General features: G+C 55.5%; 2 protein-coding genes across 6 annotated transcripts; one reads left to right on the top strand and one right to left on the bottom strand.

The window, feature by feature from the left end:
- Positions 1-35: 35 nt before the first annotated feature.
- On the top strand, positions 36-6,256 carry SIRT3 (sirtuin 3). 4 transcript variants are annotated; one of them, XM_082318185.1, is made up of 8 exons: positions 40-147; positions 260-380; positions 1,333-1,530; positions 2,160-2,392; positions 2,550-2,650; positions 2,863-3,024; positions 3,452-3,661; positions 5,418-6,256. In XM_082318185.1, the coding sequence occupies exons 1-8, from the start codon at positions 105-107 to the stop codon at positions 5,436-5,438; spliced, it is 1,089 nt and encodes a 362-aa protein (XP_082174311.1). In that variant the 5' UTR covers positions 40-104; the 3' UTR covers positions 5,439-6,256. The 4 variants fall into 4 exon arrangements, with proteins under 4 accessions (XP_082174313.1, XP_082174314.1, XP_082174311.1 ...); XM_082318187.1 differs by lacking the exon at positions 2,863-3,024 and having other exon boundaries at positions 36-147; XM_082318188.1 differs by lacking the exon at positions 5,418-6,256 and having other exon boundaries at positions 38-147; positions 2,863-3,124; positions 3,452-3,588.
- A 1,755-nt stretch (positions 6,257-8,011) lies between these two features.
- Positions 8,012-22,258, bottom strand: RIC8A (RIC8 guanine nucleotide exchange factor A). Of its 2 annotated transcripts, none has more exons than XM_082318180.1 (11): positions 22,124-22,258; positions 20,742-20,936; positions 17,659-17,706; positions 14,855-15,469; positions 14,120-14,214; positions 13,085-13,235; positions 12,314-12,409; positions 11,885-12,029; positions 11,284-11,428; positions 10,135-10,254; positions 8,012-9,276 (listed from the first exon to the last, which is right to left on the bottom strand). In XM_082318180.1, the coding sequence occupies exons 2-11, from the start codon at positions 20,823-20,825 to the stop codon at positions 9,156-9,158; spliced, it is 1,620 nt and encodes a 539-aa protein (XP_082174306.1). In that variant the 5' UTR covers positions 20,826-20,936; positions 22,124-22,258; the 3' UTR covers positions 8,012-9,155. The 2 variants fall into 2 exon arrangements, with proteins under 2 accessions (XP_082174306.1, XP_082174307.1); XM_082318181.1 differs by lacking the exon at positions 22,124-22,258 and adding an exon at positions 21,727-22,056.
- Positions 22,259-22,387: the final 129 nt, after the last annotated feature.

Raw genomic sequence — 22,387 nt, forward strand, 5'->3', positions numbered from 1 at the left:
GGGCGCTGCCCCGGGGGCGGCCGCCGCGGCGGGCGCGCCTACTCGGGAGAGTGCGGTAGCGCGGCGGCGGGCGCCCGGCGGGGAGCGCGGCCGCTGCCCCGGCCATGGAGCGGGGGGCGCGGCGCGGCGGCGGGGTCCTGGCGGCCGGTGAGGCCCGGCGGGCCGGGGCCGGGGCCGGGCGTGGGGAAGGGCGCTGCGGGGCGGGCGCGGGCCCGGGGGCCCGGTTCTCCCCCAACGTCCTCTCTCTGCTTCCCCGCAGCATGGAGGCGCCTGTGGGAGCGCGGCCCCGGGGATGGCGGCGGCGGCGGCCCGGGCGGCCCGGCCCGGCTCTCCCTTCGCTCCGGGGACGGCCCGGGGGCGGCCGGCCCCGCAGCGCGCAGGTAGGGCCGGCAGGGCCGGGGCCCCCCAGGCCTCCGCCCCGGGCTGCCGAAGGGGAGGGACGGCGGGGCTCGCTGGAGGCAGGGCACGGGGGCACCGCCGCTCCTGTCCGAACAGGCAGGCGGGCCGCCGTCCCGGGAAGGCAGAGCTGGCCCCGGGGAGAGTCGCCAGCGAAACGGTAGCGGGTGCCAGACCGTGACCCGGGCTGCCCGGCGGCGGGCCTGGCCAGGCAGAGCCGTGCCCTTGGGAAGACGAGGCCGCAGTCGGCAGCGGCGGCCCGGTAGCTGCTGTTTGCGGGCCGCCGAGGTCCAGCCGCTCTCCCTTGGCTCCTCGCACCCCCACGCCTTCTCTGGACGGCCCACGGCGTCCTGCGCCAGCAAGCGCAATGGTCTGGGGAGCGGCCGTTCCTTGAGATGACGACGACTGTTCTGCCCCAGCTGTGCGTAGCGCTGACCTGCGATTCCTTTAGGCGCTTGCATTTACGCGTGGAGCTCTCTCAAGGCAGAGCCCTTGGGGGAATACAGAACTGGAAATGCCTGTGCTAACCAGGGCGGCGTTGTCCCAGGGTGGCTGCACCACCCTGTTGAAACTCAGGACGTAGAAAAGAGTCTTCCTTATCCCCAGAGCAGTGTAAATCGACTATCGGACTTGTGAGGCCCAGTGCCACTGTTCCCACGGCCCTGTGTCCACCCCCTGCCCAAAAAACCCCTCTCTTAGGGGCACCAGTGATTTGCTATTTTTAGATCTGCATGAGAAAGTGCAACGGAAGGTGTCTGCTCCTGGGGTATGCATTGGACTAAGGGTTAAGCTTTCTCCTTGTTACGCACTAGCACACAGTCCTGCCCACGGAGAGCTTTCTGCAAAAATCTTGGGGTGGTTTCCTCCCCCTGAGCAGTTCTCAGCTGAGCTCGCTGCCAGTAGGCTCCCTGCTGTGCTTCTCTCTGTTCCGAGCAGGACCCAAGGGACCAGGCCCTTCTCGTTGTCTGCTGCTGCCAGAGCCATTTTAGGAACGGGCAGGTGGGGAGATGACGGCGGGAAGCAGAAGCTCACCCTGCGGGACGTGGCAGAGCTAATTCGGAAGAAGGAGTGTCGCCGAGTGGTGGTGATGGCCGGCGCTGGGATTAGCACCCCCAGTGGCATCCCGGATTTCAGGTGATGCCTCCATCGTTTCATTTGTCCTTTTTCAGTGCTGGGAGGGCCAAGATCTTCAGCTTGGACAATGCTGGTGCCTGCTGCTCCTCTCACCCCTCCGTTTTGTTTATCTGTGCCAGGCTAGACTAGGCACAGGAGCTTCCGTGCCTGCTGATCCTCCTTCCCCAGCCAAAGGCAGCTGGCGTCACCACTCGGACTTTGGGCCGTTCCTTGGCCCAGGTCTCCAGGACGGTTAAGTCACGCCTGTTGCTCGATTTTGTGGCCGCACTCACCGCACCACCTTGGCCACCAGAGAGGAGCCAATGTGGCCGTGGCGCGGGTTCGAGATGCTCCAGCTGGAAGAGAGCACGGGCCTCACGGCACATCAGCGCAGCCTTCCCTTCCTCCGACTGCGGGCGCACCTCTGCAGCCAGGAGGAGGCGGGGTGCCCGTAGGGCAGGGCTGTGAGGCAGGTTCTCCTTCTGTGCAGAGGTAGTTTGAGCTGCTCTCCCGACACCCAACGGGCAGCACAAAGCAGCCAGAGAGAACCAGGGGCCTGGCCGGCTGCTCCGTCATGCCTTGGTCTGGCTCTGTGGTGGGTGGCATCTCCTCCTGCGTTCTGACTACCAGCCCCGCTCCTCTCTTTGCAGGTCCCCGGGGAGCGGCCTCTACAGTAACCTTGAGCAGTACAACATCCCCTACCCAGAAGCCATCTTCGAACTGGTGTATTTCTTTGCCAACCCGAAGCCCTTTTTCACTTTGGCCAAGGAGCTCTACCCTGGCAACTACAGACCCAACTACGCCCACTATTTCCTGAGACTCCTGCACGACAAAGGGCTCCTCCTGCGCCTCTATACCCAGAACATTGACGGGCTGGAGAGAGGTGAGTTTTCTTTTCCCCATCTCTCAGCAGCAGAGCGGCAGGCAGAGATGAGGGTGAGAAGCAGAACAGGAGGCGGGACTGGGGAAATGCCCGGTGAATGGGGAGTTTGTGGTTCACCTCACGCTGAGCTGGTCCTCTCCCACGCACTGTGTTCCAGTTGCCGGGATCCCTCCCGATAGACTGGTGGAAGCCCACGGCACCTTTGCCACTGCCACTTGCACGGTCTGTCGAAGGAAGTTCCCCGGAGAGGACTTCAGGGTGAGTGGTCGCGGCTGGGCATTGACACATAGATTAACGCGAGGAGGAGAAGCTGTTGTAGGCCTGTTGTTTTGCCTTCAGGGCTAAGAGGTTTTATTGGAGGGGACCAGACTTGGGGCTGGATGTTGCTGCGAGGATGTGTTGTCGTTCTGACCCTGCTGTGCAGGGACGCGCTGCCCCGTAACGAGCGGTGTTGGGTGCTCTTGCTTCAGGGGGACGTCATGGCAGACAAGGTCCCTCACTGCCCCGTCTGCACTGGAGTCGTCAAGCCTGACATTGTGTTCTTTGGCGAGGAGCTCCCGCAGCGCTTCTTCCTGCACATGACAGACTTCCCCATGGCAGACCTGCTTTTCGTCATCGGAACGTCCCTGGAGGTCTGGGACCAAGGGAAACCCCCGCTCGCAAGGACAAAAAGGCACACGGAAAACGGGGCCTGAGGGGACTCCGGAGGAGAGAGAGGGCTTAGAGGAAAAGGCGAGAAACTGGGTTATTGAGGCAAAATTTGAGGTGGCAGGGTAAGAAATAGGGTGCATGCACTCTGGGAGACCCCCTCTGGGCGACCCCCTGTGTGCTCCTGGTAAAGGTGGGCACCTGGAGAGCAAGAGATGAGTTTTGCAGCTGCCTGAGGAAAGGCCACCGGATAACCGGTGACATCCGCAACCTGTTCAGAGCCGGGGTAGCTTAGCCCCCGGTGGGAGAACGCTTAACCACAGCGGTTACAAGCTTAGCGCGCAGTGAGTTCGTGCCCGCGGTGCCCCTCAGCGGGTGACGTCTCTGCTCCTTCGGGTTGCCTTCCTTTAGGTGGAGCCCTTTGCCAGCCTGGCAGGAGCTGTTCGCAGCTCCGTTCCCCGAGTCCTGATCAACCGAGATCTCGTGGGACCCTTCGCCTGGCAGCAACGCTACAATGACGTAGCCCAGCTGGGGGACGTGGTCAGCGGGGTCGAGAAGCTGGTGGAGCTGCTGGACTGGAGCGAAGAGATGCAAACACTAATTCGGAAGGAAAAAGAAAAGGTGGGAAGGGGCTCAGAGCCCCGTCTCCCTCCCTCAGCCTCTGCCTTCCTCGTGCTGGAGTTATTCCGGGGGGGAGCAGGTTTGCGCTTGCTGGGGTCAGACTTGCACCACAGGCACGGCCAGGCCTGCAGTCTGCATTCAGAGAAAAGGACCACAGAAAAGTGCAAAGAGGTTAAAAAAAAAAAAAAAAACAACCAAGGCAAACCTCAGTGCTGTTTCCCAGTGAAGGTGCCACGGAGCAGGGTGCTGCGTGGCCGAACGTTCAGTGGTACAGAAGGGGAGGATGCGGATCTACATTCAGATGAAATAGGAAGAGCATGGAAAAGGCCAGGCTTCGGGTTGAATGAGAGTGCTTTAGTGCTGCTTCCAGCAGTGCCCCGCTTGATTACTGAAAAGCTTTCTGTTGATTTCACCTATTTTTTTTTTTTATTTGTTCCCAACCACACTGAAAAAGCCCCATAGATGAAGGCTGAGTTTCCTGGAGCTGGAAGTGACCAACCAGAAAATCCCTGTCACCTGTGTTAAATTAATCCAGTATAATCTTTAAGTCAGCAGAGGACTCACCTTTGCACTTGAACGCCACAAAACACTGGCAGTCTCTTCTTCAGGCAGTGCTTCCCTCCGACGCGCGTGAGGAGACTGGAAAGCTCCACCGAGCGCGCAGACGGGCAGCAGGGCACGCTCTCGGGTGCTGATGCTGCCGTTCGGGCGTTGGTTTTTACGCTCCTTTTTCCCTGGCTGCGAGCCCGTGATGCTGTTAATGCCACGGTAACACAAATAATTGCTGAAATAAACCAAGGGGCCGAGCCACGCATCACCTTAGCGGAGCTTTCCACTTTCTGTACACTCAGTTATTGCTTTCGTTTCATTTCCAGTGGTTTTTCTGACCATCGTGAGAAATAAGTAATAATAGTAATGAAAGGGAGGCTCCAATTGCGCTATGGCCGAGACCGAAGAAGGTGCTGCAGTGGCCGGACGCGCGACGAGCAGCAGGCAGGAGCGAGGGTGCTCGTTCCACCCGACAGCGCTGAATTGCTGACTGGAGCCTTGACTTCCCCCCCCCGATCATTTAGTTCCCTGTGCCATTAAATCTGTCATCTTTTGAGATCTTCAGAAGTGAGAAATTGTAGGAGAGCCACTTCTTCATCACTTTGAGTTTCGTGCTAGCGTTGGGTATTACATCACTTCAGACCTGCTGGGAAGATTTTTCCACATTTGGCATCAAACGCTTTTTAAACTTTTTTTTTTTTTTTTTTCCATTTAAGCAGAAGTTGTAACTCGCGGGCTGGGCCAACTCTTCCGCTTGCGTAAATGGGCACCGCTGCGTTGTCTGCAGTAGGGCTCTGCCAGCTCGCTGTAGCAAGCAGCCCCTTGTATTTTTAAGGGTTAATACTGTCCGTATGTGACTTCTGACCCCAGAGAAAATCTGGCTTCAAGATTCCAGTTTTAACATTCAGGTTGTTCTTACTTTCGTCAGATCGTGGGGCAGGAATGAACAGGAACGATTAGTCCTTTGGTCAGGTTCTTGATTTTTCACTACAAGCCATTTTGCCTTTGTAAGTGAGCCAGCCCGTAGCTTAATGCTTGCGCTGCTCTAAATCGCTGATGGATAAAGCTGATGCAAATGTGGTAAAGCATGAAAAACACGCTCCTCCTTGCTCTGGGACTGGGGTGCTAGGACGCATCGCTGGCTGAGCTGGCGGGCTGGAAGGTTTCGCGCACCCTAGTAAACACTGTGTGCTCTTTCTATTTTTAGCTGGATGCGAAAGAGAAATAGGAGAGCTGGCTCCCTGCCGCTGGAGAGCGATGTTCACCTTGAAAAGGAGACGTTGTGCCCAGCACGGACAGAGACAGAGGAGCAGGGAGCCGTGGAAGAGGCCGTCCGGCTCTGCAGCAGCAACCCCACCCGGGACCGGCACGCTGGGCAGGAGGGGATGCTCGCGGCTCAGCCCAGCCAGCCTGGACGCAGAGCAGAGAGGCCTTCGCCCGCCGAGGGAGGGAGGCCGAAGGGAGTGAAGCCCAAATGCCAGGCTGCAAACTGGTTCTGCACGTGAAGGCTTTCCTACCCGAGACTTCAGAACAGTTGACGTAGCCACTGAGCACCGCTCCCTCCTCCTTACCTCATTTCGGCACCCGCTAGGAGAGGCTTTCCTCTTCCACGGCGTCAGCACGCCGTTTGACCATGTCGAGCCACGCGGCCAGTCAGCGGCCGGGAGCTCCAGGGCTCGTGCCAGCTTGTCTGGCCTCCCTTTCGGAGCCGTCCAGCCTCCGCGGGCCTGGTTTTCAAGAATCAGGAGCTGAAAACGGCATAAAGATCAGGCCTTAGGGCAGGGCAGAATCGCTTCGGTCTGGAGTGAGTATTCCAGCTCCCCCGCCGGACGGAGCACCCACCACCGCCTTCCACAGCTCCTCCTCGGACGCTCTTCTCTTGGTCACCATCTTTCAGCTGCTGCAGAGCTGTAGTGGTCATTCTTCAGACGAAATCTCTGCTAATCGGGACGATTCCTGTTCAGGAATGCCAGCTCAAGCTGCTGGAAGAGCTTTGAATCACTGTAGTGTTAATTATTTAATAATAAAAAGAGTTTTAATTCTTTTGCTGATGTCACCTACTGGTTCTTCTGTAAACTTCACACCTTCCCTAGCACTTGAACACATTCTGTCCCCACCACCAACACACTTTTCACCTGCTTTTTTTAATTTTTTTTTTTTTTCTTTTCTTCTTCTTTTTAACCTTGCACAAGTGCCTTTCCCCTGTAAACGCCATCCCAGGGAGAGGCAGTATGGGTCCAAGCACCGCAGCGACATCCTGCGCCTTCCCTAGCAGACATACGTTGCCCATCCCAGGTGTGGCAGAGCCTCCTCCCTGCAACAGGGCATGGCTGTCAGCAGCCCAGCACCCAGGCTTGGCCGCGGGGACTGACGTCGCACCCAGCCGCTGACCCATCTGTTCATCACAGCGACTCTTCCGGAGGCGATCCCAGTCGGCACCAGCTCTGAACAGCACAACAAAATGCAAAGCGTTTCCCGCCACCGATTTGTTACGGTTAACGCTAAACCCCAGAAAACCCGAGCGAGGGAATAAAAGCCCTTGAGCGCAGAGCTGTGTCTTGTAACGCAACACGGGAACACCGTGACTGACTTCTGTGCCTGAAAGCTCTTCCCAGGGCAGAGCCAGAGCCTCAAAACGCCGTCCTATGGCTGTTTGTCGAATTAGCAGTGTTTGGACCCAAAACTCATATACTCTAAATCAGACCGGCTCTAGGGACCCCGCAGAAGCCTGGCACATCTGCTGCCGATGCTTTGGGAGCAGAGCGCGGCACTTGTGCCCGAGCTGCTTCCTCGAGGAAAGGCTTGCGCGCGTCCCCGTCCAGACGCGCAGACTCGCTCATCCAAGCGCGTGGCGCAAACGTAGCTGCGCGTTCCTGCTCGCGGCCGGGACCGGCCCAGCCGCCGCGTCTGAATGCGCAGCCTCGGGAAAAGCAGAAGGCCGTTCTCTCACTTTGCAGAGCACCCGGAGCCTCGTGGCACGTTGCTTCACACCGAAAACGGTGGCAACGCGTTGGTTTTAAACCCTACCCTGCTTACAAACCCTTACCCCAGAAGCGGCCCGTGCCGGGCTGGTTGGACTTGACGATCTTAGGGGTCTGTTCCAGCCCAAACGATGCCGTGACTCCACCAGCTCAGCCCCTGCACCGCGGCTTTTCAAAGCAGGGCCTGCCCGTCGCGGGTCAGGGCTTTAAGCACGACAGGAAGCTAGAACACAACAACATCGGAAGCGTTGCATTAGAAATACCCCCTCCGCTTTTCCTGTTGCACGGAAAGCTTTGGAGAGCTTGAACAGCTGTACAGAGATGAGAGGTCTGCGTTTTCGCACAGAAGGCTTGGGGTGGGCTTTTTTGCTAGCCCTTAAAAAAAAGGAGAGGTGCAGTTGGCCTAAAAACTCCAGCTGCGATACGCTGAAGCTGTTCTCATGACAGAAGCCTACCCGTGAATCTTAGCGGGTCAGTTTTACATGAATATTGCGTGCCCCCGGGAGAGCCTGGAACTTTAATCATGACGACTGAAAAAAATTCTTAATCCCTGAAGAACTAAACTAAACGGAGCACACCTTCAGTTTTTCACCCCACAGGGACGGTCTTCAGAAAGCAAGCATCGACTCCTAAAAATACACGGGCAGGAACGCTTGCAAACCCTCCGCTCGAGGGGAGGGTGCTGGCTTCGCCCCACTTTAATGCGACAATTTTACCTCCCAAATAACACTGTGAAGTTCAGGGTGATCGGAGCAGAACCGTGCGCCAGTCAGACACGCACAGATACTTCCCTACTTGCCCAGGGCCATCGCGTTCAATGAATCGCTGCCACGCGCCCGTTTGTCAGGTTTTCTTTATTCTAGCATCACTTCTGCATTCCTACTTGTGCTAATGCGCTTTGGAACTCTGGTACATGAGACAAACTGGAAGATTTTCTTTAAAACAATTTTGATTTTTTTTTTTCTTTTTAAAGAAAACAGAAAAAAAGACAAATCTAAGCCACAGCGAAGGACAGGACCAACGCCAGCCCCTGGGTGCAAACAGCAGCAGACCTGTGGGGAAGCCAAGGAGGCAGCAGAAAGCAGGGATTTTGGCCTTTCATTTGGAAAGCGTGAGATGGGGAAAGGCTAACGCCAAAAACTAAACTCCGTGGTAACAGGAACATTGCATGGTGCCGGAGACTGAACACCCGTGCTCCCGGCAGCCACCTGCGCGTTTCTCTCCTGCGGCCGATGGGAACGCTGGAAGCTTCACCCAAAGCCTTTACGCGCCTCCCTGCAGCGCACGCACCGCTGCTCCCCTCTGCGCTCGCGCACGCACTCGTAAGTCCGCACACCCCCAGTTTTGCACGGACACCGCCACGCTCGCAGCCATACGGAGCACGCACGCGTACGGCTACCCGCGGGTGAGGTGGGTGCAGCGTGCCGACACAGCCCGCGGGCAGCGCTCCCCAAGAAGTGCCGCGAGTAACCGCTCCCCCCCTCCCTGCAGCCCCCCCTTCCCAGCCGCGGTCCCGGGGAGCGGCGCCGGCCACACGTAGCCACGGACAGCGACGCCGATGAGCGGCCACGCAAGTGTCGGCACGTATACAAGATGCTCTGCAGATCACTGAACCCTGATGGCGTGACAGAAAGATCCCCCCCACCTTCCCAAACATCACGTATTTAAAAAAAAAAATCCTACTGGAAAGTCCTGGAAGCAATTTGGAGCCTGAAATCCTCAAGGCTGCCGACAGGAGAGACCAAGGTGGAGCCGGGCCATGGAGACCCTCTGAAGGAGAGGTGGTTATGGAGCCGAGAAGGAGGCAGGAGGTGTTCCTTGTTGTGGACTGAGGGGTCCAGGCTGGATCCAGATCCCACAGGGAGAGTCCTGGCCCAGCACTAGCCTCTGGGTACAGCACCAGTTCTGGAGGGAGAGCGGACGGAGGCTCCCCAGCTCTCCGAGGCTGGGGCGAGAGGTCTGGATCAGTCCAGCCCCAGGTCCGAGTCGGACGACGACCTCTCTTCAGCCATATCGTGGATGGCGTTCTCCATGGGGGCCAGGTTGCCGCTCGGCGTGATGCCCATGGGCTGGATGACTTGCTCTCTGCAACCAGGGAGGAGAGGGGGGAAGGCAACACAAATTTGCAGCAGACACTGCAGGAACAGACGAGTACTACAGCAGGAACGTGGGGCTTGTGGAAACTGCCCCGAGGCAGCCCAGAACAGCCCCGGGCCACCTTCAAGGATCCCTTTTTAGACGTGGGGGACATTTCCAGCCATAAACACTCCAGCACGCTGAGGCGACGGCTGGAAGCACAGTCCCCAAGTGTTGCCATTCTCAGGTTCCCTGGAATAGGCTCAGTTTTAGGGACCTGTTTGCGTGCTACAGGATTGCCAGAGGAAAACTAGCGCTGGCATCAGTGCTCCTCTCCCTCTAACGCACGATGGAAATACATGTGGTAAACGCGCTGCCCTTTTCCCTCCCGCCCTTGGGGTGGTCTGAACCCAGCTGCAGGCTCGGGGTTCTTCTCGGTGGCACCTATTAATGATGGATGAAAGGACTCCTGCAGGGAAAGGGACTTGGTGGCACTGGCTGCCATCTGTCCCCACAACGCTGCTTCCTACGGAGCAGCCTTGCCAGGACAGCGGCTGCTGTTCTTAGGGAGCACGGGGCCAAACCTGGCGAGGCAGAAGGTGCTTGCAAACACAGTGCAGGCACGTAGAGGAATTTCACAGTACGCCATCATGTCAAAGAGGTGTGTGGGGCCTGCAGTGCCTTCCCCTGCACGTAGCCGAGCCCAGCTTAAGGAAATATTTCCCCACGTATCTCCCCCACTCTCTCTCTTACATCCCTTCAGGCAGTGGTGGCCTTGGGAATACGCTCAAAGAAAGTTCTGTGATGAATGTCAGTCACAGACAGGCAGGTGTAACGCAGACATGAACACACACAGTTTTCTAGTACCTGGACAATTTGTCAAACATGTTGACTAACTTCATGGCTTCGTATTCCTTCTGCTCTTCAGTCATCCCTTCCATGGGGTTGGGTAGTTTCTCCTCGACGCGTCCCGTCACAGGGTTAATGCTGCAAAAAGAAGAGCGAGGCTGGGTAAAGGAGGGAGGTAAAGCAGAGGAGCGACAAAAGGGCTGCTTAAAAACCTCCTTTGCCTCTACTGAGCACAGGAACACGATGGCAAGGCTGACTGTCGCTGCTGCGCGTAGTTAGCCCCCAGCGCTATCGCACTGCAGCGTGGTGCTTCCGACCTCTTTCTGTGTCCTGCGCACGGTCGTCCCCCCTTACAAATCCCTACCATTTCTCTGGCGTGAGCAACACCCCCATCCTGCCAATTCCACAGTGCAGTTTTAAACCAGGCGCACAAGGGCAGGTGGCACTCCTTCCCTCTCCTGAAGCCAGGAGGCAAAAAGCTAACACAGAAAAGGAAAGCCCAAACCCAGCCTGCAGACCACATTGACCAGGACGCTAGAAAGTATGGGACCCACAGCTGAGCACAGCCCTACAGCCCTCCCTGCACACCCTCATCCTCGAGTTACCACCACCCACTGGCAGGTAAAGAAAACAAAAAAAAGAAAAAGAAAAAGCAGCAGCCAGCTCACTCCAGCAGCACAGGGCTCTGGAGATGGAGAGGAGTAATTGGCACTTGCAAACCCGCTGCCAGGAGGGACCACCCTTCTCCCAGCGCACAGTAAAAGCCTGCCACTGTACTGAGACGTGCGGATGCCAAAACAGGTGCAAGATATGGATTAGAGAGGGATGTGCTGCCACGGGCACACCCTGAACAGCTCTGGTGCGGAATGGGCTCCGGCTGAAGGAACCCCCTTTGCTCTAGAGGCTGTCCCCAGCTGCAGGGACCCAGTATCTGCCCCGGTGACCACCCACACCACGAGCAGCTTGGCCAGGGAGGCGTTTCGCCCAGGGAACAGGCAGAGAGGGTGGGACAGGACATCAAAGCTAGGGGTGAAACTGCTAAGTAATGCAGAAGGAAATGCGCACATGAAAGAGCAGGACAAGGGAGATGGCAGGAAGGCGGATGAAGAAAGGGGCAGTGCAGGTGTGGGAAGAAGGTGTAGGAAGAGGGGGAGCAGACTTCTTTACTTGGGTTTTGCCTCTTTGTACTCCTCAGTGTCTGTGTCTTCATCTTCCGAGTACTCTCCCTCTTCCCGACCACCAGCCATGAGGCCTCGTGCTGCCAGGAGCCCAGCTGCGTTCCCGTAACCCGTGTACTTCACAAACCGTGACACTGCCGGGAGAAGGGGAGAGAGACCACCCTGTGCTTCCCCTCCTGCCTCTCCAGCGCTCTTTGCTCCCGTGTGCCCCAACAGCAAGATCCGTGCAAGGCCACGGAGACCCAGAAATGCCAACGCTTCTTTGAACTCTGCGAGAGGGAGCAAGGCTCCCGCGCTGTGCACCAGGAATGGCACGGGGCGGGGGTCTGAATGCAGGCCGGGTTGCCTGCAGGGCGTTGGGGTGTCCTCCAGCAGAGCTTTTTGCTCACCGCTGGCATGAGACAGCCACTCCTTCCCACAGACCACTTGGATACTCTCCACTTTTCCCTACTCAGGGTATCTGGCCCAAGGGAAGAGAGAAGCTCCTGTTGGCTGCAAAGGGTCACCCGTCCCACTCTCCCTGGCTTGCCCAGAGGCCAGGCTCCAGGACTCCTTGTCACCAAAGCCCACGACAAGCCCCTGCAACTCACCGCTCTCCTTGCAGAGCACGAAGAGGAACTCTGCCGCGCAGTGCTTCACGTCGGTGTCGATGTGGGTCATCAAACGCACCAGCTTGTTCCGCAGCGAGTTCCCCACCTCCGGCCGATTCCTCACGTCCCGGAGCGGCGGCAGCACCTACAAGGCCACAGTGAGGGGTGATCAGTGGAGCTGGAACAGCAACGGCAGGTCAGACAGGGGAAAATGTACATGCGTTTTACAAATCAGCTAAAACTAATAAATCCACAGAGCGTGGGAGACGTGGAAAAAACACTGTGGGTACCAAAGGCCTCAACCACTCATATATCAGAACCTAGCAGAGAGAGAGGAGGTCTGTTTGGAGGATGGCAATAATCAGGTGTTTGCTATTCTCCTCTCTCCTCAGCGCAGCATCATTCAACTTCTGCTGAGCTACAGCATACCTTCGCCTTCAGGAACTTCCTCGTCTGGCGGTGGACTCGAGCGCTCTCAGTCAGCAGGTTCAGCACAGGGGTCAAACTCTCCTTCAGCTTGTGGCCCTGCAGAAGCATCCACAAAACAAACGCCACGTTAGTCACACTGAGCTCAACCTGTCTGGCTTGTGGTGGCGAACATCAGTACAGACCATCAGGGAAAAAGACGGACACCAAAGCTTTCCAGCTTCTGCTGCAGGAATCTCAGTGCTTCATCACTCCTCAAGCAGGAGGAGTGATGCCGCTCCTGTGGCACAGCACTGCTAGAAATATTTGTGCAGGGCATCCAGAGTAGAGAAGTGCTGCAGTAAAATTTGGCAGCCCTTTGGAATAACTCCAGAGACTGAAAACCACAGCCAGCTTGAAAATAATGCAAATTCAGGCTTCCAGAAGCTGCCCATCGGATCGCTATTGAGGGAAACAGAGCACCGATATTTCAATCGCCCAGCTAATCATCTACTGTTCAACTGATCTCGCTACCTGCAGTCCATAAAGCAATGACGCAGTTACCCTCCCAGTCGACAGATGTTGTTTTAGTCCTGCCAACCGTAACAGTTTTGCCTCTGCTCAAAACTGTCCCTTCCATAAAGGGACATCTCCGAACGAACCATGCCCTGCTGGTGCTCCTGTGGTGTTGGCACCGGGCTTTTCAAGGATGAATACAGGCTGAAAGAAAGGTGCCCTGCAGTGAACTTGTGAAAACGAGCAGTGACGAACTCACGCGGCAGCCTCTCAACTTACCCTGTCAAGGCGTCGCTCTAGGAAATCCAGCAGGATGCTGACGGCATCCATGTTGACACCCATGTACTCAAGCGAGCCTGGCCGGACTTTCGGGGTCAGGAGGACATCCAGACATTTCAGGGGCAGGTTGCCCAAAAGGTTAACCGTATGACTGAACACATGAAAGAGAAGAGAAGTGAACACATTGTCATGGATCTCTGTTCACAGAAGTTCTTCAGCTATCCAGAAATGAAGATTTATCACTAACTTCCAGGAGCGTGAGGACCCTGAGATCCAAGCTGTCTTTGGGCTGCATCCCAAGCTCCTCACACCACTAAAAGGGAATAAATTAAACTGCTTTTTGAGTAGTTGAACTATTTGCTGGGAGTCCAAAGAGACTTCAGTGACAACTGAGAAACCATCGATCTTGACACAGAGGCCAAGTAGGACCAATCTGGGCGGCCAAAGGTCTGGCTCTACGGTCTCCTGCTGCATCGCTCATTCTCACCCTGATGGTCAATGCAATGCATTCCCTAGGATTCCTCCGACTGTCGTTTTCTTGGGTGCAGGACGGTGTCACCTGCTCAAAGCCGACACCCCTGGACCAATAATGCTCAGCAGTGCGACACAGGCAATTTCTCAGCCTGGCTCAAGAGACAGACAGTTAATTAAGGCCAGCCCATGGACTCTTTAATTAAAAAGTACCAAACATCTGCTCTGGCAAGTTGCCCACTGAAGCGGGTGGCACTGCCGGGGAGGTTGATGCAGGATGTCGATACGGCCCTTGGGGTCAGGGAGGCCTGGAGAAAACGTTTCCTCCTGCAGCCCTGGAGGCTGTGGCAGTAGCGCACGTAATCTGGCTGTGGGAAGGGCAGGGCTGCCTCCGAGTTCTAGCAGCACGAGGAACCTGCAGGCCAAACCAAAGACGCCTGCTTCTCAGCAGTGACCTTAGCAATCGCCAAACAAGCAGAGGATGTTAATGCCAAGGTCAGGCAGGATCTGCCTTGGGGACGCCCGTTTCTAGTGAAGATCACGACCGAGTTATCTAACAAAGACCTGTGGAACTCCTCTGTCCGGTCCTCTCCATCAGCAGAGATCATGAGGCAGTGGCGCAGGAGGGCACCCAAGTGCCGGTACAACGCAGCATCTTCCTGGCCCCAAAACAGAAAATGAAAACCTTGATCAGCAAAAGGGATCCTCCGCGCCCCAGAGCCTGCTGCCCCCGCAGCCCGCAGCCCCATCCCGCCCTCCGGCAGCCTGATAACGGGCAGCAGGGTGTGTGAGTGGAGGTAGCCTCCCGATTCTCCTTTTGAGGTCAACACACAGTCTTCCTGCTGCCCGATACCTTTCCCCTCACTCTACGACACTGAGCCAAGGGCTGGAAGAGGCCCCAAAACAGGCCCATGGCTTAGCCAGAGATGTTCTCCATCACACCTTCCGTTGACCTTGCCCAGAAGGTGAAAGAGTACCAGGCCACACTCAGAAGCAAGTTACCTGGGGGCTCCGCTCTCCCACTTGCGCAACAAATCGTGTCATTAAGACAGAAAAATGCCCAACTTTTCAATTTTAATGCTCTAACAGTCTCAGGGGTTAATGATGCATTGGATAGGGGCAGTGCTCTAGGGCAGAAGGTCCGGACACACGAGTCTCTTGCTACCCTTACACGTTCCCGGGGGCTGCATGAGGGCCAGTATGTAATACGAGGAAAGGCAAGTGGAGGAGAAAGCCCGTAGTCAAGCCACAGCCTGGAGACACGCGAATGCAGTGGGGTGGGACACCCAAGGAGCTTACCTCGTCCACCTCCCTCTTGCTGGAATCAAAGGTGATATTGAAGAGCACTTTCAGGATCTCCATGGCTCGCTCCGTCTCCTGCCGAGGCAGAGGTGGGAGAAGTCCCTCCTCGGTGGCAACTTCGTAGGGGTCCATCCACTTGACACCAAGGGTCAGCTCCAGGGTATCTGTCATCAGGCTAATGCCCCTGAGCTCTTGGGCTAGCTGCTGCCGGATGTCCACTCTCAGCGCCGTCAGCAGGAACAGGAGACGCAGGTCAAAGAACTTGACCTCATGAGGAAGGCTCCTCTCGTTGTACAGTTTGATGCGCTTGGCCAGGCCCACCACCAGCCGGGCTTCAGCTGTCAGCTCCTGTGCCCTAGGGCTGCTGAAGACAATGTTGCAGAGACATTTGAGGGATTCCAGGATTACATCCAAGTCTGGGACCTCCCGGATGAGCTCCTCTGAGTAATCAATGCCAGCGTGCCTGGAGAGGGTCTTCAGGCCTTCCTTGGTGGCGAAAGGGTCAAGGCAGTATTTGTCCCGGGACAGGATGCGGATGCTTTCCAAGCACGTGACCTGGCAGGACGGCTGCAGCTCTCTTTCCAGGAACTTGATCAGCAGCTGGGCCATTTTCTGTGCGGTTGGAAACAAGCAATGCCTCATGCACTGACACTTCTCGGTGCTCCCCCACCACCCTGTAATGCTCTGCCCTGAAAAATGTGAGCGTCTTCTAGAGACGGGCCTGCTAATGGCTCTGGTTCAGGCGTGCACTCGGCAGCACTCGGGAAGCGTTTGGCTCTGGCATCTGACCCTGACCCAGTTCGAGCAAGGACACCCAGCAAGAAACAAAGAACGGCTGGGAGAGGGTATGAGATGTAAGGGGAGAGTATGAACAGGCAACTGCTACTATCGCACATTTTAGCTTCACCCACGGTTAGGATGGTTCAGGCTAACACGGTTTACTTGACAGCTGCATTAAGCTAAGAGAGGGCAGGTCAAAAGAGTCCCTTATGGCTTCACTGAGGAGCAACAACCAATCTACCAGAAGTTCTGTATTCCCACCCAGAGCCTTAAGATTAGGGAGGCATCTGCTTTGGGTGCTCCAGAAACAGCCCGAAAAAGTTGAGAGGTGCGTCAGAAAACTGCCGAGGGAGGGGAAAAGGACCCAAGCGAGGCGAGAACACAACATGATGCCCTAGGAAAGGAGGTGAAAAGGCCTCAGGAGATTCAAATAAGTAGTACCTCCCTAAACCTCAGTGCTGTCTGGAGACCTACTAGCCCAGATCCTCAGCAGGTACAGACGGGCAGAGCTCCACTAACACCAATTCGCAGCGGCTGAAAGTCCAACCCTTGCGGCTAACAGCATCGGATGTGACAGCAAGCAACGGAAGAGTACAAGAGCAAAGGTAATGCTTCACACAACCAAGCGCAGCTTGGTTCGAACCACGTGTAGCAACACCTCACGTTACACTATAATCCACCGCATAGACGTTCACGCCTCGGTGAGGTAAGGTCCCACGAGCTCTCTCTAGCATCACACCACACCAGAGCGCGTCTTTCCATGCATATTACAAGAGCAAAAGAATCCAAGATTACAAGGTTTGCTATCACGCAGTGTAATTGGCTTAACACAGCCTAATCAGTTATACTTCACAATAGTAAAAAGACTGAGGGAAGGAATGAAGAAAAAAGGAATTTTAGTCCTTAATGTGAGGCTGGCAGAACTGAACAAGGCTTAGCTCATGAAGTATGCCCCACAATCACAGCCTTGAGAAGCGAGGAAGTACAGTCATTCCTCTTCTCCTTCCATACGAGGAGACAGACACAGGAGTTGACGATACAGTCGTAAGTAACCAAAGCCTCTGACTGACTCAGGTTAAAGAGATCTCAGAGCTCACGCCCCGGGCTAAACCTTCAGAAGAACTGAGCACCAGGAGCTAGATGGCAATGCTCAATCCATATTTCGTGACATACGCCCCAAAAGTGGAGCACCCTGAGGTTGTGCCTGAATTCACAGCCTGCGTAACAGTCCCAGCTCAAACAGCAAGTCAGTGCAAGGCAAAGCGCTCGGATCTTGTGAGATCTGGTCCTACGCATCAGGCTGTAGCTGGAAAAACTTCATGCTAGCATTAGCTGGCAATAGCACGGACAAAAGAGGTCCCGTTCTCCACCCTGGCTGCCTGGTCCACGCCTGATGTGCTAACACAGCCCTTAGCGCAATCCACCAATGAACTGGCCCACAAAACTGATCCAGCTGGAAAACAATCCAGGAAAAAAAAAGCGTTGGTCTTTAGGCAGATCAGCCCACCAACCCTGTGCAGCCATGCAAAGGTCTGCCCTGGCATGAAAGACTGCAAGAGCAGAAATGAACAGGCCGGAGCGTTCCTTTCCACTGAGTGCCAGATTACGGCAGCTTAAAGTATCTGTTAACATACAGCCTTAGTCAAATCCTGCAGCTGGCTCCCAGCAAAACCACTTACCCTCTAGAGGTCTGCATGTTGCTATGATCTTTGCCTAGCAGACTCATGCCACAAACACAAAGGATCACGCTTTTTATACACCTGTGGCTGAGACTATATGCATCACGGAACCCAAAGGGCTTGCTAATACTGGAAGAACGCTGGCCTTTATCCTAAACCACCAACTACTGATGGAAAAATTGGAGGCAAATACTCTGAGCATACCATTCCCTAACCAAGTTAATGAAAAACCACTCATTTCTTTCCCTGTAGGAGCTGCCACCACCAAGCCCTGCTGGACACGAGTAGGGAGCAGCAGATTTACCCATCTGCCTAGAGGAAGAAACCAAAGAGCATGCCTACCTTCCTCTCTTCCCGCTCCTCATCGTCAAAAGTGAAGCACTGAGATTTCTGTGGGGGCAAAACAGAAACAATCAAAATAAAGCAATAGGTTAAAAATCCACAAAACTGTTCCCCCCCAGGCAGGAAAGGGCCATTCAGCTGGAAAGCAGCAAGTCCAAACACACTGCAAAAGCAAACCCATCGCCTCAAGAACAGCCCCCGCTGGCACCGAGGCAGGGAACCAGTGCGGCAAGGAGTGCCACAGCGCTCAGAGGTCCACAGTATTCGTGGTGCTCGTAACAAGCAGCCCGAGCTCCTGAGGAACAAGGCAAAAGGAAAACTTCCCTGCCACTGGGGTTTTTGTTTCAGCCCTGCCTTTTCTTTCCACCACTGTTCCTACTCAGGCAACTCCAACTACGTGCCGCACAACTAGCGGGAATGAATCTGGTTTGAAAAGCCCAGACATGGACCATGCCACCGGGTCTGAAGTGCTTTCCTTGAGCGAGATCCCCACTATTGTGGAGGCCTCTGTTTCTCCTCCTTTTTCATCCTTGAAAAACATTTGTGACGAATATCACCCATTGCCCTCTCCCACATCATCACAATCCAAATATCCTGTCATAGCCATTGATTCCTCTGCTCAGTGACACCACCAAGCTGTGCCTACACGTTTCTCCCCTTGGTATTCACCGTTCCTTTTCCTGACTGACAGAAAGTACTGTCTCCTTGTTACCTGCGAACAGATCCCTGTGGTTATTTAGGTCTTGTTCTTTCAATACAAGAGACCTGATCTCTACACCTCCATCACGTTCCTTTCCTCAATAAACAGTCCTGCTCTTTGTTCACAGGAACCGTTTCTGCGTTCCTCGCTACTCTGGCTGTTCTTCGATGGACAGTCTCCTCTCTGGCTACGTCTGCTTCCAATGAACCAGACAGCACAGGGGATCACAGGCGCCCTGGTGAAAAGCAGCACTTCCCAGTGAATGAGGCAATCCTCCTTTACACCAAGAGCGCATTTGGTCCGAGCTTTGAGAATTAAAATGTTTAAAATTTATAAAACACTAATTACATATGTATAGATACAGCTGTATCTATAGATAGAGATATGCAGGTATAATTGCATCATCATTCTCCCATCATTTTCTCAGCGCTCGCCGTCACCTTTTACCGAGTTACACTGCTTACACTTACAGAGCTGCTCGATAACAGTAACTAGCCCTACCACAACCGATCACTCTTATACTCCGGACTTATTCTGCTCTTGAGTAACCGCAGCTCATGGCTATCCTATCCATAGGTCTGACCAGCTGAGCTTCTCTCCCACTGTATTTATCACCTCACGAGTTGTCCAGCTGTCTAACTCTACCCGATTCCCTGCCCAGGGAAGCCTGGGACTGACTGCACTGAGCGTTTGGAGATCACGGGTGTTCCCTGACTTGCTCACTCTGCAACTGTAGTCTCCCCTGCCATTCACCCCCTTTTTTACATGCTGCCAATTCCTGTCTGCTTAAAAGTAGAAGATACCGTTGATCTGCAAACTGTGTCACAGTCACCAAGATCCCAGGGAGGGCTTTGGTCTTTCTAGCCTAGAGCAAGGCGTGACGGACAAAGCGATGCCGACACGCTGCTGGAGAAACCTGAGGTGCGGGGGCCGGACAGCCGTACGCCTGCAGCGCGGTGCCGGGGCTGCCCCCTCGTGCTTCAGCGCCGCGAGCTGATCCGTGCACAGGCTGCTGCACCACGTTACGAGGAACTGGCGGTTCAGTCCTGGAACCGATGTGCTCTGCAGACAGCCATGCCACTTGTTCTTTTCCTACCGCATCTTCTTGGCGGGCTCCTGTAATCTCCTTCATGTATATTTTTGCCATATCTGTGCTTTTGCTTCAGCTGTAGTTTATTCCTGGCAATCAAAAATTGACTGCGTATGCAATAGTGAATTAAAAAGTATCACCAGAAAAAGGATAGAGTACCACCAATTTTTACAGTAAAAAATGATGCAAGGAAGTTGCTTAGTTTATCTGCAGTTTCATCATCCTCTTTGATTGCTCCATTTCTTCCAGACGGGCTAGCAAAACCACTGACATTCTCGCAAGTTTCCTACGCTTGATACACCGACAAAGGATCCAGCTGGAGGAATTCGACAGGAAACATCGTGGTTTGATGCCTCAAGCTGGTTACACACCAAACTCTGCTTGCACTCCTAATTTCTCCAGCGTTACGCCTGCGGTAGGTGATGTGAATCCTGCAGACTGTCTTTAACAGGGCCCCGCTCCTTCTTAGCTAATATCTCCCCTGTTTCAAAACCGACTGCTGGAAATAGTTGCACACTCGTGCAAAATATTCACAGGTTGTCCCCGCTGGCTTCCCACCTACTCAGGAATGGTGCAGAATGAGTCACGGAGATCCGCAGGGCCAGCCCTACCCCGGTGGAAACCCTCGGAAGGAAATTTCCCTGACAACCAGAGTCTATTTCAAAAGGGATTTACCCCCACAGATAATCTTTTGCCTCTTTAAGGCTAGAAACACTTCCATCATTGCTTCCCAGCCATTCTTCTTTTGATATTCTGTATGCATTCTTTACTTCTTATTGTCAGCTTTCAGATCAGGCACCTGTACCGAATTCCAGCAGCTCGTCCCTGTCCACCTCTAACGATCTTTTACTTGCAAATCGCGACAACCGTTCCACCTGCAGCTCCGCCCCAGCCCTCAGTTTTATTACCTCCAAACCTTGCCTTAAAATAAAAGTTCCTCCTACTTGGTCTTCACACTGATGTTTATCTCCCTGCCAGGTTTTATTTGGGATCTGGATAATAATAATAATAATAATAATAATAATCCCTTCTACATGCTTTACTTCCAGTATACAAAGGAACCAAGATAAAGAGGGGCTGCTTAGCTGCTTCCTAGCAAAACATCAAGCAGTAAACCATCTGCAAGTAAAAGACAGTAAAGACATTTTAATGGCAGTAAGGCAGACAGATGCGCTCAGAGGAGACAGACTGGGGACAGCCGGATGGCACAGAAATCCCACAACATGGCCAGCCTGCTTGCAGGCTCGTAAACAGCAGCAGCCGACGTCAGGCAGAGGCCTGACGCTCACTCACCTCCTGGTTGTAGATCTGAAGCACCTTGAGAACCGTGTCTTGCTCCCCACTTTCCACGGTGGCTACCACAGCCCTGAGCTCCATTATCGCAACAGCTCAGCTGCAGCAGGGGGTGAAACCAGGAGCAAGGGGAGCGAGGGGGCTTCAAGGGCTCCAGGATAACGCTGATGCGCAAGGCCCTCGATGCACAGATATCTGAGAGGGAGAGAGAAAGGGGTGGAGAAAGGAAGGAGGGAAAAAAGCCAAAACACAAAAAAACCCAAATGAGATTGCTCACGCTGTTGCATCCATAAAAGCAGAGCAGATGGACAACCCGAGTAAAACCAGCAGCCAGCTTCCTCTCTCTCCCTCTAATCCTCCTCTTCCTCTTTGCTTTTCAACGCTTAATATATGCCCTCCCAGTAAAGCACCCAGGGAAAACCTTCCCCCCACCCCGCCAGGGGATTAACACAGAGCAGATAACAGCAGCTCCCCGAAATAGCTCTCTGCCTCCTCCTCCTCCTCCCCTGGCTGGCCTGATTTCTGTTACTGCACAGGAGGGGAAGAAAAAACACCCAGAAACATTCCTGTGGAGTAGAAAGGGATGGAGAGGGAAGCCAGGCAGACCGGGAAGCATCCTCCGGGCCCAAGGTGGAGCTACCTTTTAAGGTGGTGGAAGGAAAGAGATGATTAGGATTTCGTTGCAGTCGCTGTGCCAGGGACAGGCTGCGCACCAGGTTACGGCAGATAGACCGCACACGCAGTGAAAACGCACGTATGGGGGGCGGCTGGCCTCCGCCGCCCAAATCTTTATACCATCGCGGAAGACAACGCGCCTCACGATAATAACGCAAACGAGCAGATGCGCAGAGACGCAGCCGATGAGATTATTTTAGACGCAGGCACAAGTTTAACAGCTTGTAGGGCCACGCCGGTCCACAGCGTCGGAAAGTAACTCCAAACGATGGAAAATCTAGCAAACCTGAGTACCTACGGGAGCTCGTACCTCTGTTCAGACTCGGTGTAGCTACGCACCGCGCTCTGCGATGGGACCGAGCCCGGGTCGCACCTAACGACAAGCACCCCCGCCGGCCCCGGGGGCCAGCTCTGCGCCGAGAGCCCGCAGGGCTTCGGGCGACCACAGCAGGTTACTCGCCCGCTCCGCGTTCTGGCAGCGGCGCACGGCGAGCAGCGGAGGCCGGGCTGGCCCGGGCGGGCGGCGAGGGAGCGGGCGGGCTCCGCTCCGTGCCGGCGGGGCGGCGGGAGCAGGCGGCGGCACCTGCCCCGCTCCCCGCCTCGCCCCCCGCACGCTCACCTCCCTCCCCGACCGCTTTTTGCGCCTTGCAAAACCCCTTCCAGCCCTTTTTTGGCCCCAAAACAGCCGGGCCCGGTGCTGGCGGTACCTGCGGCACGTAATCCCTCGGAGACGGCCGAAACGGGCCGGGGCGGCGGGGCCGGGGCGGGGCACGGGCACCCCGGGGCTCCGGCCGCCGCCCTCCCGGCGCCGGCGGCCTCGGCCCTGCGGCTGGGGGCCGGCCCGGGGAGGGGGAGGCAGCCGGGCGCGGCGGCGGGCCGGGGCGGGGAGGGAAGCGCCGCTGCCTTCCTCTCCGCCGCCCCGGCCTCCTGCCTCATTTCCTGGCCCCGGCCCTCCCCCGCCCGTGCCCCGC

This window comes from Platalea leucorodia (assembly GCF_965183815.1).
Source record: "Platalea leucorodia genome assembly, chromosome: 7".
In the NCBI taxonomy this organism is placed as follows: Eukaryota; Metazoa; Chordata; class Aves; order Pelecaniformes; family Threskiornithidae; genus Platalea; species Platalea leucorodia.

Coding starts and splice junctions, on each gene's coding strand:
- SIRT3 (XM_082318185.1), top strand. CDS start 105: ATGGAGCGGGGGGCGCGGCGCGGCGGCGGGGTCCTGGCGGCCG. Junction 2,651..2,862: donor TCCCCGGAGAGGACTTCAGG/GTGAGTGGTCGC, acceptor CTCTTGCTTCAG/GGGGACGTCATGGCAGACAA. Junction 3,025..3,451: donor TCATCGGAACGTCCCTGGAG/GTCTGGGACCAA, acceptor GCCTTCCTTTAG/GTGGAGCCCTTTGCCAGCCT.
- RIC8A (XM_082318180.1), bottom strand. CDS start 20,825: ATGGAGCTCAGGGCTGTGGTAGCCACCGTGGAAAGTGGGGAGCAAGAC. Junction 15,470..17,658: donor AGGAGCGGGAAGAGAGGAAG/GTAGGCATGCTC, acceptor CCAACCGCACAG/AAAATGGCCCAGCTGCTGAT. Junction 11,429..11,884: donor CGTGCTCTGCAAGGAGAGCG/GTGAGTTGCAGG, acceptor TTCTCCCGGCAG/TGTCACGGTTTGTGAAGTAC.